Source organism: Myotis myotis, unplaced genomic scaffold, assembly GCF_014108235.1.
Source record: "Myotis myotis isolate mMyoMyo1 unplaced genomic scaffold, mMyoMyo1.p scaffold_m19_p_9, whole genome shotgun sequence".
NCBI lineage: Eukaryota > Metazoa > Chordata > Mammalia > Chiroptera > Vespertilionidae > Myotis > Myotis myotis.
The window spans coordinates 92,571,073-92,584,290 of NW_023416401.1; the positions used below are offsets into that span (position 1 = coordinate 92,571,073).

General features: G+C 52.4%; 1 protein-coding gene across 1 annotated transcript in view; it reads left to right on the forward strand.

The window, feature by feature from the left end:
• The window catches only part of PRPF6 (pre-mRNA processing factor 6), a 47,667-nt gene that overhangs the window by 25,701 nt on the left and 8,748 nt on the right, over nt 1-13,218 (forward strand). Inside the window, exons 7-12 of the mRNA XM_036323463.1 lie at nt 3,289-3,383; nt 3,728-3,884; nt 4,722-4,884; nt 7,628-7,746; nt 8,586-8,804; nt 10,704-10,826. Of these exons, the coding sequence (XP_036179356.1) occupies nt 3,289-3,383; nt 3,728-3,884; nt 4,722-4,884; nt 7,628-7,746; nt 8,586-8,804; nt 10,704-10,826 (876 nt within the window). The remainder of the gene's footprint in view (nt 1-3,288; nt 3,384-3,727; nt 3,885-4,721; nt 4,885-7,627; nt 7,747-8,585; nt 8,805-10,703; nt 10,827-13,218) is intronic.

The following is a 13,218-nucleotide window of genomic DNA, read 5'->3' on the forward strand; positions in this document are numbered from 1 at the left end:
GACAATTTTGTCCTGTTTCTTTGTCTCCGCATTTTGTTATGCTTCCTTGGTGCACTCCCTAGTGGTCTTTGTTCGCAGTCTTATAGTTAAATCTTGATTGTTGTAGCTAATTCCAGGGAGGGTTTGACCTCCAGGCCAAGTGGCTATGAGAGTCAGCTGTGTCAGCAGTGAGAGAACTTCTGTCCTCTAGGGAGGTGCTAATCTAGCCTTTGCCTGAGGCTATCCGGCAAATGCCTGTGTGCAGGGCTTGGGCGGGGCGGGTCGCACAGGATCAACAGGGTGGGCCGGAGAGAGCAGTTATGGCGGCTCTCAGTCCTATCCCCAGGGACTCTGCCTCTCTGAGTCCCAGCACCCGCTGCAAAGCTCAGAGAGAAAGCTGCACTCGCTCTGACCGAAGCCAGACAGTCCCGCTTCTCCCGTTTGAGTCTGGGTCCCTAAAGACTCTCCCGGATCTGGAGCTCAGAGTCTGCGACTCCCTCCCGATTGAAAACGCCAACCGCGCCCTCCGCCGCCAGCCCGCTCTGCGCACTCCGCACCTCAGAATTTGACTTCAGCACTGCGCCTCCTCTGAGTGTCCGTATGCGTTTCTCTTTCCTCCTAGTTGTAGGACTTCCACTCAGCCAGCGTTCCTGTGGTTCTGGGTGATGTCCCTTCCGTTTTTTGGTTTCACTTTTGAAGTAGTTGTTCAAAGCAGCAAACTCCGGCGTTAACCTATGCCGCCATCTTGGTTCTCCAGGACTTTTTTCTTAAGGAGCAGTTTTAGATATATAGCAAAATTGAGAAAAAAAGTACAGAGATCTCCCACACAGACTCTCTCATGTCAACTTCCCCACCAGGTGGTACGTTTGTTACAGGTGATGAATCTGTATTTACACATCATCATCCAAATCCATGGTTTACATTGGGGTTCCCTCTTGGCGTTATACATTCTCTGGATTTAGTGTCAGAGTAGTCTCACTGCCCTAAGAATTTTTTGTGCTCCACTCATTCACCCCTCCTTCCCCCCAATCTCTGATCTGTTAACTGCCTCCTGAGCCTTGCTTTTTCAGATGTTACATAGTTGGAATCATACAGTGTGTAGCCTTTTCAGATTGACTTCTCTCCTTAGTAACAGGCACTTAAGTTTCCTCCATGTATTCTGTCACCAAAAGGACCTATTTGGGGAAACGAAAGGATTGCAGTCTACTACACGAAGCCGTGGGAAGACCTTTCAGGCACCCCGCAAGCAGCAGCAGGAAGCCCCTTTCCAGGGAGGGAAGAGTGAGTGAAGGAGGGCTGTGCAGCCACCGAGCAGAGCGCCTCTGCTGTCACGACTCTTCCTGTGGGGCTTTCGCCACCAGCGAGGGTGTGAGCACCTCCCACGGCTCCCGATTCCTGTCCAGGGCACAGTCCCTGTCATGCATTGTGACAATCTGTGTTTCTGTTCGTTTTTTGTTGTGTTTTTTTTTTAATTTTAATTTTACTGATTTCAGAGAGGAAGGGAGTGAGAGAGAGAAACATCCACGATGAGAGAGAATCATCAATCGGCTGTCTCTTGCATCACCCCCCCACTGGGGATTGAGCCCACAGCCCAGGGATGTGCCCTGACCGGGAACTGAACCATGACCTCCTGGTTCATAAGTCAACACTCAGCCACTGAGCCACACCAGCCAGGCTGTGTTTCTGTTCTTTCAGTACTGTGTTGGCTATCCTCGGTTAGATTTTATGGCCCTCCCGCCATAGAAACTTTAGAATCAGTCTGTCAGTATCCGCAAAATAACATGCCGTGATTCTGATTTGATTGTGTTGAATCTGCAGATCAAGTTGGGATGAACTGACATCCTGACAATATTAATTCTTCCTGCCCGTGAACATGGAATATCTCTCTCCATTGACCAACTTCTTTGGTTTCGTTCATCAGAGTTTTGTAGTTTCCTCACAGAGGTCTTGTATGTGTTTGTTAGATTATATACACATTAGTGTTTCGCGTCCTGAGTGCTGCTATAAGAATGGGATAGGGTTTTTAAGTTCAGATACAATCTGTTGGTTGAAGGCACCTAGGAAAGCAGTTGGCTTCTGCACATGAGCCTTGGACCCTCCACCTTTCTGTAATTATTTATTCGGGTTTTTGTTGGTTTGTTTTAATATATTTCATTGATTTCAGAGAGGAAGGGGGAGGGAGAGCGATAGAAACACCAATGATGAGAGAGAACCATTGAGTGGCTGCCTCCTGCACACCCCCTACTGGGGATTGAGCCCTCAACCTGTGCATGTGCCCTTGACTGGAATCAAACCCGGACCCTTCAGTCCACAGGCGACTCTCTATCCACTGAGCCAAACCAGCCAGGGCTGGGTTGTTTTTTGATGGTTCTTTTGAACTTTCTGCATAAATATAGTCAAGTCCTGTGAGCAGGGAAAGTGTGTTCCTTCCTCCCAGCTGCGCCCCTTTGTCCTTTTGTGGTCTTGCTGCATTGGCTAGGATCCTTTGCCCATTTTTTACTTGGGTTTTGTAGTTTTTACGGCAATTTTATTTTGTTTATTTATTTTTTTTATTGATTTTAGAGGAAGGGAGAGGGAGTGAGAGATTGAAACATCAACGATGAGAGAGAATCATTGATTGGCTGCCTCCTGCACACCCCCTACTGGGGATCGAGCCTGTAACCTGGATGTGTGCCCTTGACCGGAATCGAACCCAGGACTATTCTTCAGTCCGCAGGCCGATGCTCTATCCATTGAGCCAAACCGGTTAGGGCTTTATGGCAATTTTAACACTCAAAGCTAGAGAGAAGGGTAGGATAATATAATTGTGCAGATTTAAATATAATTAGTTGAAATAATCAGTTTTTAATTTTCTGATTCTTTGGTTTCACTCATTCTTGGACCTTTCCTTTTTTTTTTTTAAGTCCTCACATGAGGATATATTTTTCCCATTGCTTTTAGAAGGGAGGGAGGAAGGGGGGCGTGGAGAGAGAGAGAAACATTGATGTAGAGAGAGACACATCTATTGGTTGCTTCCTACATGCATTCCAACCAGGGGAGGGAGTGAACCTGCAACCCAAGTACGGCCTTGATCAGAATTGAACACTTCGACCACTGAGTCACACAGTCCAGGGCTCTGCTTGGACTTTTATGGTTTTATTTTTTAATATAAATCTTTGTTCTGTATAGGTGAAATTTGTTTCTCATCATCACAAGCTGTTGTTTACATGAAGGTGTTTTCCTGCTTCTAAAGTTTTCGTACCCACTGGCAGGCAGGATGGGAGGGGTTCCAGGGCCCCTCTGACCAGAGTGGCCTGGCTTGTTTTGCAGGTGTCCGACTCTGTGAGTGGGCAGACTGTAGTCGACCCCAAAGGCTATCTGACAGATTTAAATTCCATGATCCCGACCCATGGAGGGGACATCAAGTGAGTGCTCTGAGGAAGGGGGAGAGGGTCGGGGGGGACCCAGGTTGCCTAGAATGTTTGGATTTTCTTTGAAAAATATGCAGCCAAATAGGATGTGGGTGGTCTCAGAAGTATGTGGTGGCGTTGTTTGGTTTTCCATTAAATCCATCTGTCTCCCTTCATTGGACACATGTGCTCGGTGCCTGTCTGCATGGCTGCTGAGCAGGCTGCGGGTGCTGGCCAGGGTGAGCTGGGTCTCACCCAGTTTCCGCGCTCACAGGAGTGCCTGTCTATGCTGGTGCCCTCCCTGGGCTTGGGACACCTCAGCGCATGGTGGCCTGACCTCTGCCTCCTCACCCTCGTAGTGACATCAAAAAGGCACGACTGCTCCTCAAGTCTGTTCGGGAGACAAACCCGCACCACCCACCAGCCTGGATTGCATCTGCCCGCCTGGAAGAAGTCACCGGGAAGCTGCAAGTCGCTCGAAACCTTATCATGAAGGGGACGGAGATGTGCCCCAAGGTGAGACGCGTGTGGGGCCAGGAGGGACCCTCAGTGCCGTGCACAGATTAATGGCAGGATAACCTTGGCTGCAAAGAGTGAGGTCGGTCGTCTGAAACGCTAAAGATAAATGCGAATCTTAGGAGAATATGCCACCATTTTGGAGGCGGAGTGGTTAAATAAGCTTTGAAAAGTCAAGTGAGACCCTCTAAATCAGCAGTTTCCGACCGGTGGTCCGCGGGGCACTGGTGGTCCGTGCGGTCCGAAAGGTTGGTGAGTGCTGCTCTAAGTGACTGCCCTGTTGGGCAGCCTGGGGCGCCTTTGGCCTGAGAGGGCCTGTGCATGCTCACCTGGGCTCGCTCCTCTGCTGTGCTCTCAACGGGTGTGGCCTTTCCCCATGGCAACAGGTGTGCCACAGACAGCCATGGTCGCAAGCCTTGGCGGTACGAGAGGTCTGTGGTACAGCTGCCTTTGAGGCCGAGCGATGGCCTTTTGTTTGTTTATAAAACCAGGGGGACTGGGCCGGCGTGACTCAGTGGTTGAGTGTAGACTCCCGCACCAAGAGGTCGCTGGTTCAGTTTCCGATCGGCACACGTGTGGGTGGGCTTGATTCCCAGTGGGGGTGCAGGAGACATTCAATCCATGTTGATGTTTTTCTCTCGTTAATGTCTGTTTCTCTCTCCTGCTCCCTTCTCTCTCTCTAAAAATCAATAACAACATTTGTTTAAAAGCCCAGGTGGATGGGGGATGGGTGTGGTCTGAGGAGCCAGCCGCCAGGTCCTAAGGCTATGTGCGTGTTCCAGGGGCTGCCTCTCCATTGGGGCTTCCAGCTGGCACGTGCTTTCTGTTTGTCCACAGAGTGAAGATGTCTGGTTGGAAGCAGCCAGGTTGCAACCTGGGGACACTGCCAAGGCCGTGGTGGCCCAAGCTGTCCGTCACCTCCCACAATCTGTTAGGATTTACATCAGAGCAGCAGAGCTGGAAACAGACATTCGTGCCAAAAAGCGGGTTCTTCGGAAAGGTGAGCCTCCCTGGGTGCCGCCAGGAGTGGTATCCTGTTGTCTTCCGTGTGGAGGGGGCGCACCCGGTGCCTGTGCTCTGGGAGAGCAGTTTTCCTTCCATGGATTTGCTCAGGTGTTGCTGCGAGTGGGTAATGAATGGGTGACATCTTCCAGGCCTTTTTCTGGCTGGGTTACCTCTGCCCTTTTCCTCTGGGGGGAGTTTCCACCTGGCTGAGATGCTCTGGCGTAAGTCCCCACTCCTGCCTTTCCTTGCCGTGCAACCTGAAGTGACCTGGCAGTCGCTGTGGCTCAGGCATGGACAGTGCTGGTTCAGAACCTGCTTCTGTGGGTGGCTCCGATGTGTGAGGGCGAGCTGCGCCAGCGTCATGCAGGCCGCGTGGGCAGCAGTCACCTCCCAAGGGCCAGGAGCTGATTTCTGGCAGGGAGAAGCGCCAGAGCTCTGTGTTAGATGAACTCCTTCCTGTCTTGTGAGACTCCTGCAAGTCAGCGGTGGCCGCACCTCACTCTGCCTGGCGCTGTAGACTAGGTAGCGGGGGCTGTCGAGCGTGTCCCCTTGAATAGTTTGCTTGCCAGGGAAACTGACTCCATCCAGGAATCACTGCCAAGATGCAGCTTTTGAGGGTGCTGTGTTTTTCATCCTGAGGGACTGATACACAGTATCTCCCTTCACCACCACATGGGCATGCTTTTGATGTTTGTTCCAGAGCAGACGCTAGTCGGAGATCGGACGGAGTCTGAATTTGTAGCGCAGGTACAGAAGATGCATTTGTGGCGGCGGGGGCAGTTTTCAGTGGGCGGTTTCCAGCTCTTGTGTTTAAGATGTGTTTGAGTGACGTGTTAGAGGTGTGTGATGTCAGGCCTGCCAGTGTCATCATGTAGTTTCCGACTCTACCATCTGTTCGATAGAGGCCAGGTGGCATCACCTTGTCTGTGGCTCTGCCTGCAGGTGTGTATCATGTGCTCAGTGTTTTTCTCTAACCTCTGCTTTCTTTTTTTAAATATATTTTTACTGATTTCAGAGAAGAAGGGAGAGAGAGATGGAAGCATCAGTGATGAGAGAGAATCATTGGTTGGCTGTCTCCTGCACACCCCCTACCGGGGAGCGAGCCTGCAACCTGGGCATGTGCCTTTGACCGGAATTGAACCCGGGACCCTTCAGTCCGCAGACTGATGCTCAGTCCACTGTGCCACACCAGCCAGGGCCACCTCTGATTTCTTGATTGCAGCACTGCTATCCATTCAGTCCTCAGAGCCATACTTTTCAAAATGGAGGCAGGAGCAGAAAGTTAGTACCTTCTTTGGTAGAAATCAGCTTCTACCTTTTTTCAGCCAGAAAACGAGCTCTCTAATGACAAACACATTGAACCTGGGCAGTTAGTCGTATTTATTTAGGAAAGCTCTGCTGGCCCGCCCCTGCCACCGCGTGACGAATGGCTCCCCCAGATAACCTGGGTTTGTTTCCAGTTGGCTTGATACGTGGAGAGGGGATGGGCATGGAGGAGGCTCTGCCCGGGGAGGGGAGGACAGTACACACCGGCCTTCCGGGACCTGGAGGGGCACAAGCCTTCAGACTCTTCTTTTGGTCAGGGGAGCAGCTGTGCTCAGGTGGAAGGAATGTGAAAACCCCAGCTGGCCTGCCCCACTCCCTGGTCCTGGTCCTGGTCCCTGCCCCTCCGTAGAGGGTTTCCCGAAGCAGCTCCTATTCCCAGGTGCCTGGGAAAGCCACTGCTGCCTCCCTGTGCACTTGGCAGTCACCACTGGAAATATCTGATTTTTGAAAACGAAGATGACGCCATCGATGCCTTAGGGCACTGTGCAGCCCTTGGTCTCTGGCCTGTGAATCTGCTGTGGTCACAGTCGGGTGCAGCTGCCGTCCTAGTGCTCTGCTGGGAGAGCGTCGGCCCTCTGCTAGTTTGAGCCTCGAGGCTGAGTGACCTTGGGCGTGGTGCTTGACTTCTGTGAGGGCACCTGTGGGTCAGGAGCCTTGTGCCTGGGGGTGGGCCATGGGCTGCTTCCTGGTGGGAAGCACCGTGCCGCTCTGAATCAGGGCACCCACATGCAGTGGTTCTTTACCTGAGAACACGGACTCTGGCCCGTAAGGCGTGGCAGCCTGCAGCAGCCCTCATCGTCCCGTCACTAAGCACAGGGACAGCACCCGTGTCACCCACCAAAGGGCTGTAGGCTGCCGTCACATCAGCCTCTGTGAGGTCCCGGCTTGTCCAGCTTCTCACAGGCATTTCTTATTCAGACTGCTCTTTTCCTGCCTGGCCTGTCCCTCATACACTGCCAGCCACAGCGTCTCAAGGTTGCCTGACACATCCTGGCAGAGCCTGTGTAAACCAGTCCCTGGGTCTCAAGGGACTCAGCCGGCCTTCGGGCGCACACCAGCCTGGGCGTGCACATCCCAGGGTCGTTTGTTTTCCTTTCTCGTGATTCCCGCACTTTCGCTCCCTCCCTCCCTCCCTCCCTCACACCTGCCTGCTGGCCCTTCCTGTGTGGTGACTGCCTTCTGGTGCCTGTGTTGCTTTGTTTTCTAACATTAATTTTCAGGTGTGAATGGGGTGGAGGGGATGCACCCCCCCTCAGCTGTCTGCTGGCCCCAGACCTTGGAGGACCCCAAGAAAGGGCAGGCCTGCTGTCCCAGCTGTCCCCAGGGCAAGGCCCCCTGACCCTGCTGGCAGCAGCATCCTCTGGGACCTGGGCGTCCTGCTTTCACTTCCCCTTTTCTGTGACCTTTCCCAGCCCTGGAGCATGTACCCAATTCTGTTCGCTTATGGAAGGCAGCGGTTGAGCTGGAAGAGCCTGAAGATGCTAGAATCATGCTCAGCCGAGCCGTGGAGTGCTGCCCCACTAGTGTGGAGGTGAGTCCTCCAGCCATCATCACTACCACTGAGGCCTGAGCCCAGGACCAGTATCTAAAAGTGGCATCAGCTGGGCATTGAGCTCACCCAGGTGCAGTAAGAAGCCACAGGAAGCCGCCTGACAGCTGCAGGCAGAGCGGGCAGCCTGGCTGTGGTCAGCCTGACCGCTCTGTGGGCTCTGTGTGGAGCCCTCCTTCAGGCCTGGGGCCGCGCAGAATTTGCAGATGGGACCTGAGGGGAGAGAGTGATAGAAATTATTGACATATCTTTCTGCCAACCCAGCATGAGGTCGGCTTCTTGCCTCTGAGCTAGTTGGATTTCTCTAGTTTTAAACATTTAGGTTCACAGCAGTCTGTGCAGTGGTTTTTAGTCTTGGTTTTATGATAGCCAGTATGTATTTAATTATCCTGAGGGGTCTTGTGAAATTCTCCAAATGAAATCAATCTTAATTCATCATATAAAAATAAACAGAGCCCGTACACATGCTTGGTGTCGAAATGCTGCCGAGTCACCAGCTGGGGTGTGAGAGCCCAGGAGGCTGAACACCCATGTGACCATTTAGCTTGTGAAGCAGCCTCCTGTCCTGCTCACCCCGTCCACACACATGATATACGTCTCCCCAGTGTGTGGACGGGTGACCACCTGTCACCTCCTATGAACGAGACAGTCACTCAGTACATGAGCAGCATAACCGAGCAGCTTTCAGCTGTGAAAATGCTGCTGTCATGTTCATGGCCCTGCTCAGGGGTCCTTGAGAGCTCAGGCCTGGGAAGCACCGTGGGGCCCTCAGGCGGGCTCAGCACCTGCCCCTCGGGTCTCATGTCTGGCTTTCCACACAGCTGTGGCTCGCTCTAGCAAGGTTGGAGACCTATGAAAATGCCCGCAAGGTCTTGAACAAGGCCCGTGAGAACATCCCCACAGACCGGCACATCTGGGTCACGGCTGCCAAGCTGGAGGAAGCCAACGGGAACACGCAGATGGTGGAGAAGATCATTGACCGGGCCATCACCTCCCTGCGGGCCAACGGTGTGGAGATCAACCGTGAGCAGTGGATCCAGGTGGGACTGCAGCTGCGCTCAGGGTCAGTGGCAGCTCCAAAAATGGATGTCCTCCCACATGTGGCATCTCTCCTAGGACCGGGCTATTGATGGTGCCTAGAGTCCCATGCTGGCACATGGGGCTTTACTTGATTGCACTGCAGCTCTTTGTAGTGGCAAACCCCAAGTACACATTGAGGTTGGATGCTCTGAAGTGCTTTTAGCATGTGGACATGTGTCACTCATGTCACTTGACTAGAAATAACATATCTAGAAGGGGTGACAGCCTGGCCAGTATTGATCAGTGGTTGAGCGTCAACCCGTGAACCAGGGCAGATGCCTGTGTTGGGGCTCAATCCCCAGTAGGAGGGTTGCAAGAGGCAGCCAATCAATGATTCTCATTGCTGATGTTTCTCTCTCTCTCTCTCTCCCTCTCCCTTCCTCTCTGAAATCAATAAAAACATTTTAAAAAAATAAAAGGGGTGACAGACAGCCCTGACTGATATTTTTCAGTGGTTTGTGTGTTGGGCCCCCTGCAATAAAGGGTCTCAGGTTTGATTCCCAGTCAAGGGCACACACCTGGGTTGCAAGTTCAGTGTGGGAGGCAACCAGTTGATGTCTCTCCTCCCCTCCCCTCCCGTCCCCTCCCCTCCCCTCCCCTCTTCTCTTTCTCCCCCCCCCCCATTTACTCTCTCTAAATTTCTTTCTCTCCCCCCATTTACTCTCTCTAAAAATGAATGGAAAAAATATCCTTGGGTGAGGATTAACAAAGAAATAAATAAAAGGGGTTGTCTGTGTGGGCTGTGTCAGGGTTGCTGTCTGGTATGTATGCAATGGCACTTAGGAGAGCTTAGTGAGCATTTTAAAAATAAGTGGCTTTGACCCTGGCTGGTGTGGCTCGGTTGGTTGGTTGGTTGGGCGTCGTCCTGTGCACCAAAGGGTTGCCAGTTCCATTCCCAATCAGGGCATATCCCCCATAGGAGGCGTGCAGGAGACAGCCAACTGATGTTTCTCTCTCTCGCTCCTTCTCCCTCTCTCTAAAAAATCAATTTAAAAAAATACATTTTTAATGATTTCAGAGAGGAAGGGAGAAGGATAGAGAGATAGAAACATCAATGATGAAAACCATTGATTGGCTGCCTCCTGCACACCCCTTACTAGGGGATTGAGCCCGCAACCCAGGCATGTGCCCTTGGTTGGAATCAAACCTGGGACCCTTCAATTTGCAGGCCGATGCTCTATCCGCTGAGCCAAACCGGCTAGGGCTCTAAAAATCAATTTAAAAAAAAAGTGGCTTTGAATTTCTTTTCATAGATTTGAAAGTCATTTGCCTTTTCTTCCTTAGAGAGCTGTGTGTTATATGTCTCTTGCGTTGTTGGTCCTTTTCCATTTGATGTGCAAGAGACACCAGGGGTAGGTCTGTGTCTCCTGCTGTCTCCTCTCTCCCGGCTGAAAGCCCAGTGCTGCCCTGCGGCCAGTGGCCCCTGCCCCATGAGTGCTCCTGTGCTGGTCCCTCCCCCAGGTTTCTACCTCGCCGACTCTGCGTGAGGCTCATCTGTGTCCTGACAGGTCTCTGTTCCAGACTAACAGACACAAGTGTGTGTGAACTTGTCTTTCCTCCAGGCTCTTTGGAAGTTTCTTTAGCGTAGGAGCCTCTTCTTGCCACTGAGTTGCCTCCTGTAGCACTTTGTGCACAGTAGGTGCTTATTTAATGTTAGTCAAGTGGTGGGTGCAGCTTCATCTGGTCCTTAGGCATTTGTCGAGCATTGATCTGCTGGGTGCAGGGATGGGTACACCAGTGAGCAAGACAGACAGTTAGAAGCTGTGGAGCCCACACACCTGCAGTCTGCAGCACCAGGGTGCTCGGTTCTCGCCGTCCGCACTCTGCTGTGGATTCAGTTTTGTGTCCTTCCCTCTCAGGATGCTGAGGAGTGTGACAAGGCAGGCAGTGTGGCCACCTGCCAGGCGGTCATGCGAGCGGTGATTGGCATTGGGATCGAGGAGGAGGACCGGAAGCACACCTGGATGGAAGACGCCGACAGTGTGAGTCTGGTCCTTGGGCCTGGAGTCTGTTTGCTTGGGTTTGAAAATCTCTTCGATCTGCTGGCGTATAGCCATCATTGCCGTCGGAAGGGACAGCCCTCTCTAACCCAGGTCCGCGTGAAGAGCTGCTTTTTTAGCACTCAGTCGCCTGCAGAGGACCCGACCCCAGGCTCACACGCTTCCTTAGCTGCTTATCTCTGGGCGTCTGGCTGGTCCGCACCCTCTGGTTTCTGTTATAAATTGCACTCAAAACATTCTGCACACAAAGCTTTTGCCTACTTTGAGATTACTTCCTTAGAACAGTTGTCCAGAGAAGACAGGGTCACAGTCAGTAAACACAGTTGAAGTATTTTATTCCTTGCATGTAGCCCTTTTTTAGCTTTTTTATTTTGAAGTAATTTTAGCCTTACCTAAAAGTAGCAAAACTGTATGAAGAATTCTTATATGCCTTTCACCCAGATTTCACCAGGCTTACCCATTTTACCACATTTGCTTTTTCATTCTCTACGTGCACACACATGCCCCTCATTTTTTTCTGAATCCTTTGAGAGTAAGTTGTAGATGGCATGGCCCTTTACATCTGAAGACCTCAGTGTGTGTTTCTCTGAAGGAGGACAGTCGTGAGCTTGCTGACACTCGTACGCAAGCTCAGCACAGCTCTCAGTCGGGAGGGGGGTGTTGGTGCAGGACCGGTAGTAAGCTGCAGACTTTATTCAGATGTCAGTGGTTGGCTCAGCTGAGTTCTGTTGCACAGCTGCCAGGTCACTTCCTCGGGTCTCCATGGCCTGAGGAGGACTCTGGTCTGTCTCTGGTTTCCATGAGTCTGGTGTTTTTGAGGCGTACGGGCCAGTGGTTCTGTGGGGCCCCTGGATTCAGCCTGCACTGTGTCTTATGGGCAGGTTGAGGCTCTGCATCTTTGTGGGGACTGTGTCTTCCCGGCGGGTTGTGTTGGGGGGCGTCTGCGCCCATTCAACTCTGACTAGCTCAGGTGGCGCTTGCCAGGTTCGCCAATGGAAGGTTCCTGGTTTTCCCCTTTTAATTAATCAGTATTTTGTGGGGAGACACTTTGAGACTCCCCACACCTTGTTTCTCGCCAAACTTTGACCTGTGGGTCCATTAACTTTGGCCTGTGTCGGTTACTGCCATGGTATTTGCCAAATGGAGGTTTTTTAAATGTTGTTTCTTCTGATTTATTAGAGTTTATTAGTAGGAATTCCACAGTAAAGAGCAGCCTTCCTCTCTCCCTCACTCGTGTGGCGTCCACTCCTTTACATCAGGAGGGACTGAGGATCTCACGCCATTCTCTGGGATTCTGTCCACCACGGCCATCGTCCCAAGTCCTGTGTGCACTGTGGGCCCCTCCCTCCCCTGAAGGCAGGTGTTGGCACTGCCCCGGCTACCAAGCTGGCCTGCAGACGGCCTGTGCACACTGACCACACTCTTGGGTTGTGAGACACAGGCCAACTGCGACATCTTGTTACAAACCTTTAACATGTAATACGACATACAAAAGTATGAAGAATTCTTATATAATAAAAGCCTAATATGCTAAGTGTCCGACCGTTTGTTCAACCAGTCGCTATGATGTGCATTGACCACCAGGGTGCAGACGCTTCGACCGGTAGGTTAGCTTGCTGCTGGGGTCTAGCTGATTGGGACTGGTTGAGACGGGCTGGACACACCCTGGAGCCCTCCCGCGTCCCTCCCCAGCCCCGATTATGCACCGGTGCACCAGGCCTCTAGTAATTTAATAAACAACCACACAGCCTCTGTGTTGGGAGAAAATCTCTAAACACCCAGAAGACCCCAGACCCTGGTTGCCAAGCCTCTGTGTACTCCGAATGCAGTTAGACACTGTGCCTGTTTGCTTTCCTTACTGTTGGCCCCGTGGAGGTGTGGTGGGCATCGCCCTGTGGACAGCAGCAGCAGCTGGGGGGGCGGGGGAGGCACCCACAGCCTGAGCTGGTGCCGGTGTCCTCGCTTCCATCCCCTTCCCAAGCACTGGAGTGCGCACAGCTGTCCTTGAGAGAGCGCGCGCTCCTGCAGCGGAGCGGAGGCGTTTGCTCGGAGTGTGGCGTGTTTTCCTGGGGCTCTCACACCGACAGGCCGGCCCAGCTATCATGTGAGCCTGTGGGACTTGGGCGATGGCCAGGGTGGACGGAGGTCTGAAAGCCTTTGTGACTGGCTTCCAGGACCTTGGTCAGAAGTGATGGTGAGGGTGCAGGCCAGTGTGCCTGGATCTGATTCTCACTTCACCAGGTGCTTGCTCCTGGTCAGGACACACCCACGGCAGGGCCTTCCTGGTGTCTGTGGTGTTGGCTCAGTGGAGGCCACAGAACTGAGAAGGGACCCAGTCTGAAGTTGTTGAAGTGGGAAGTAGCCTTTGGTGGCT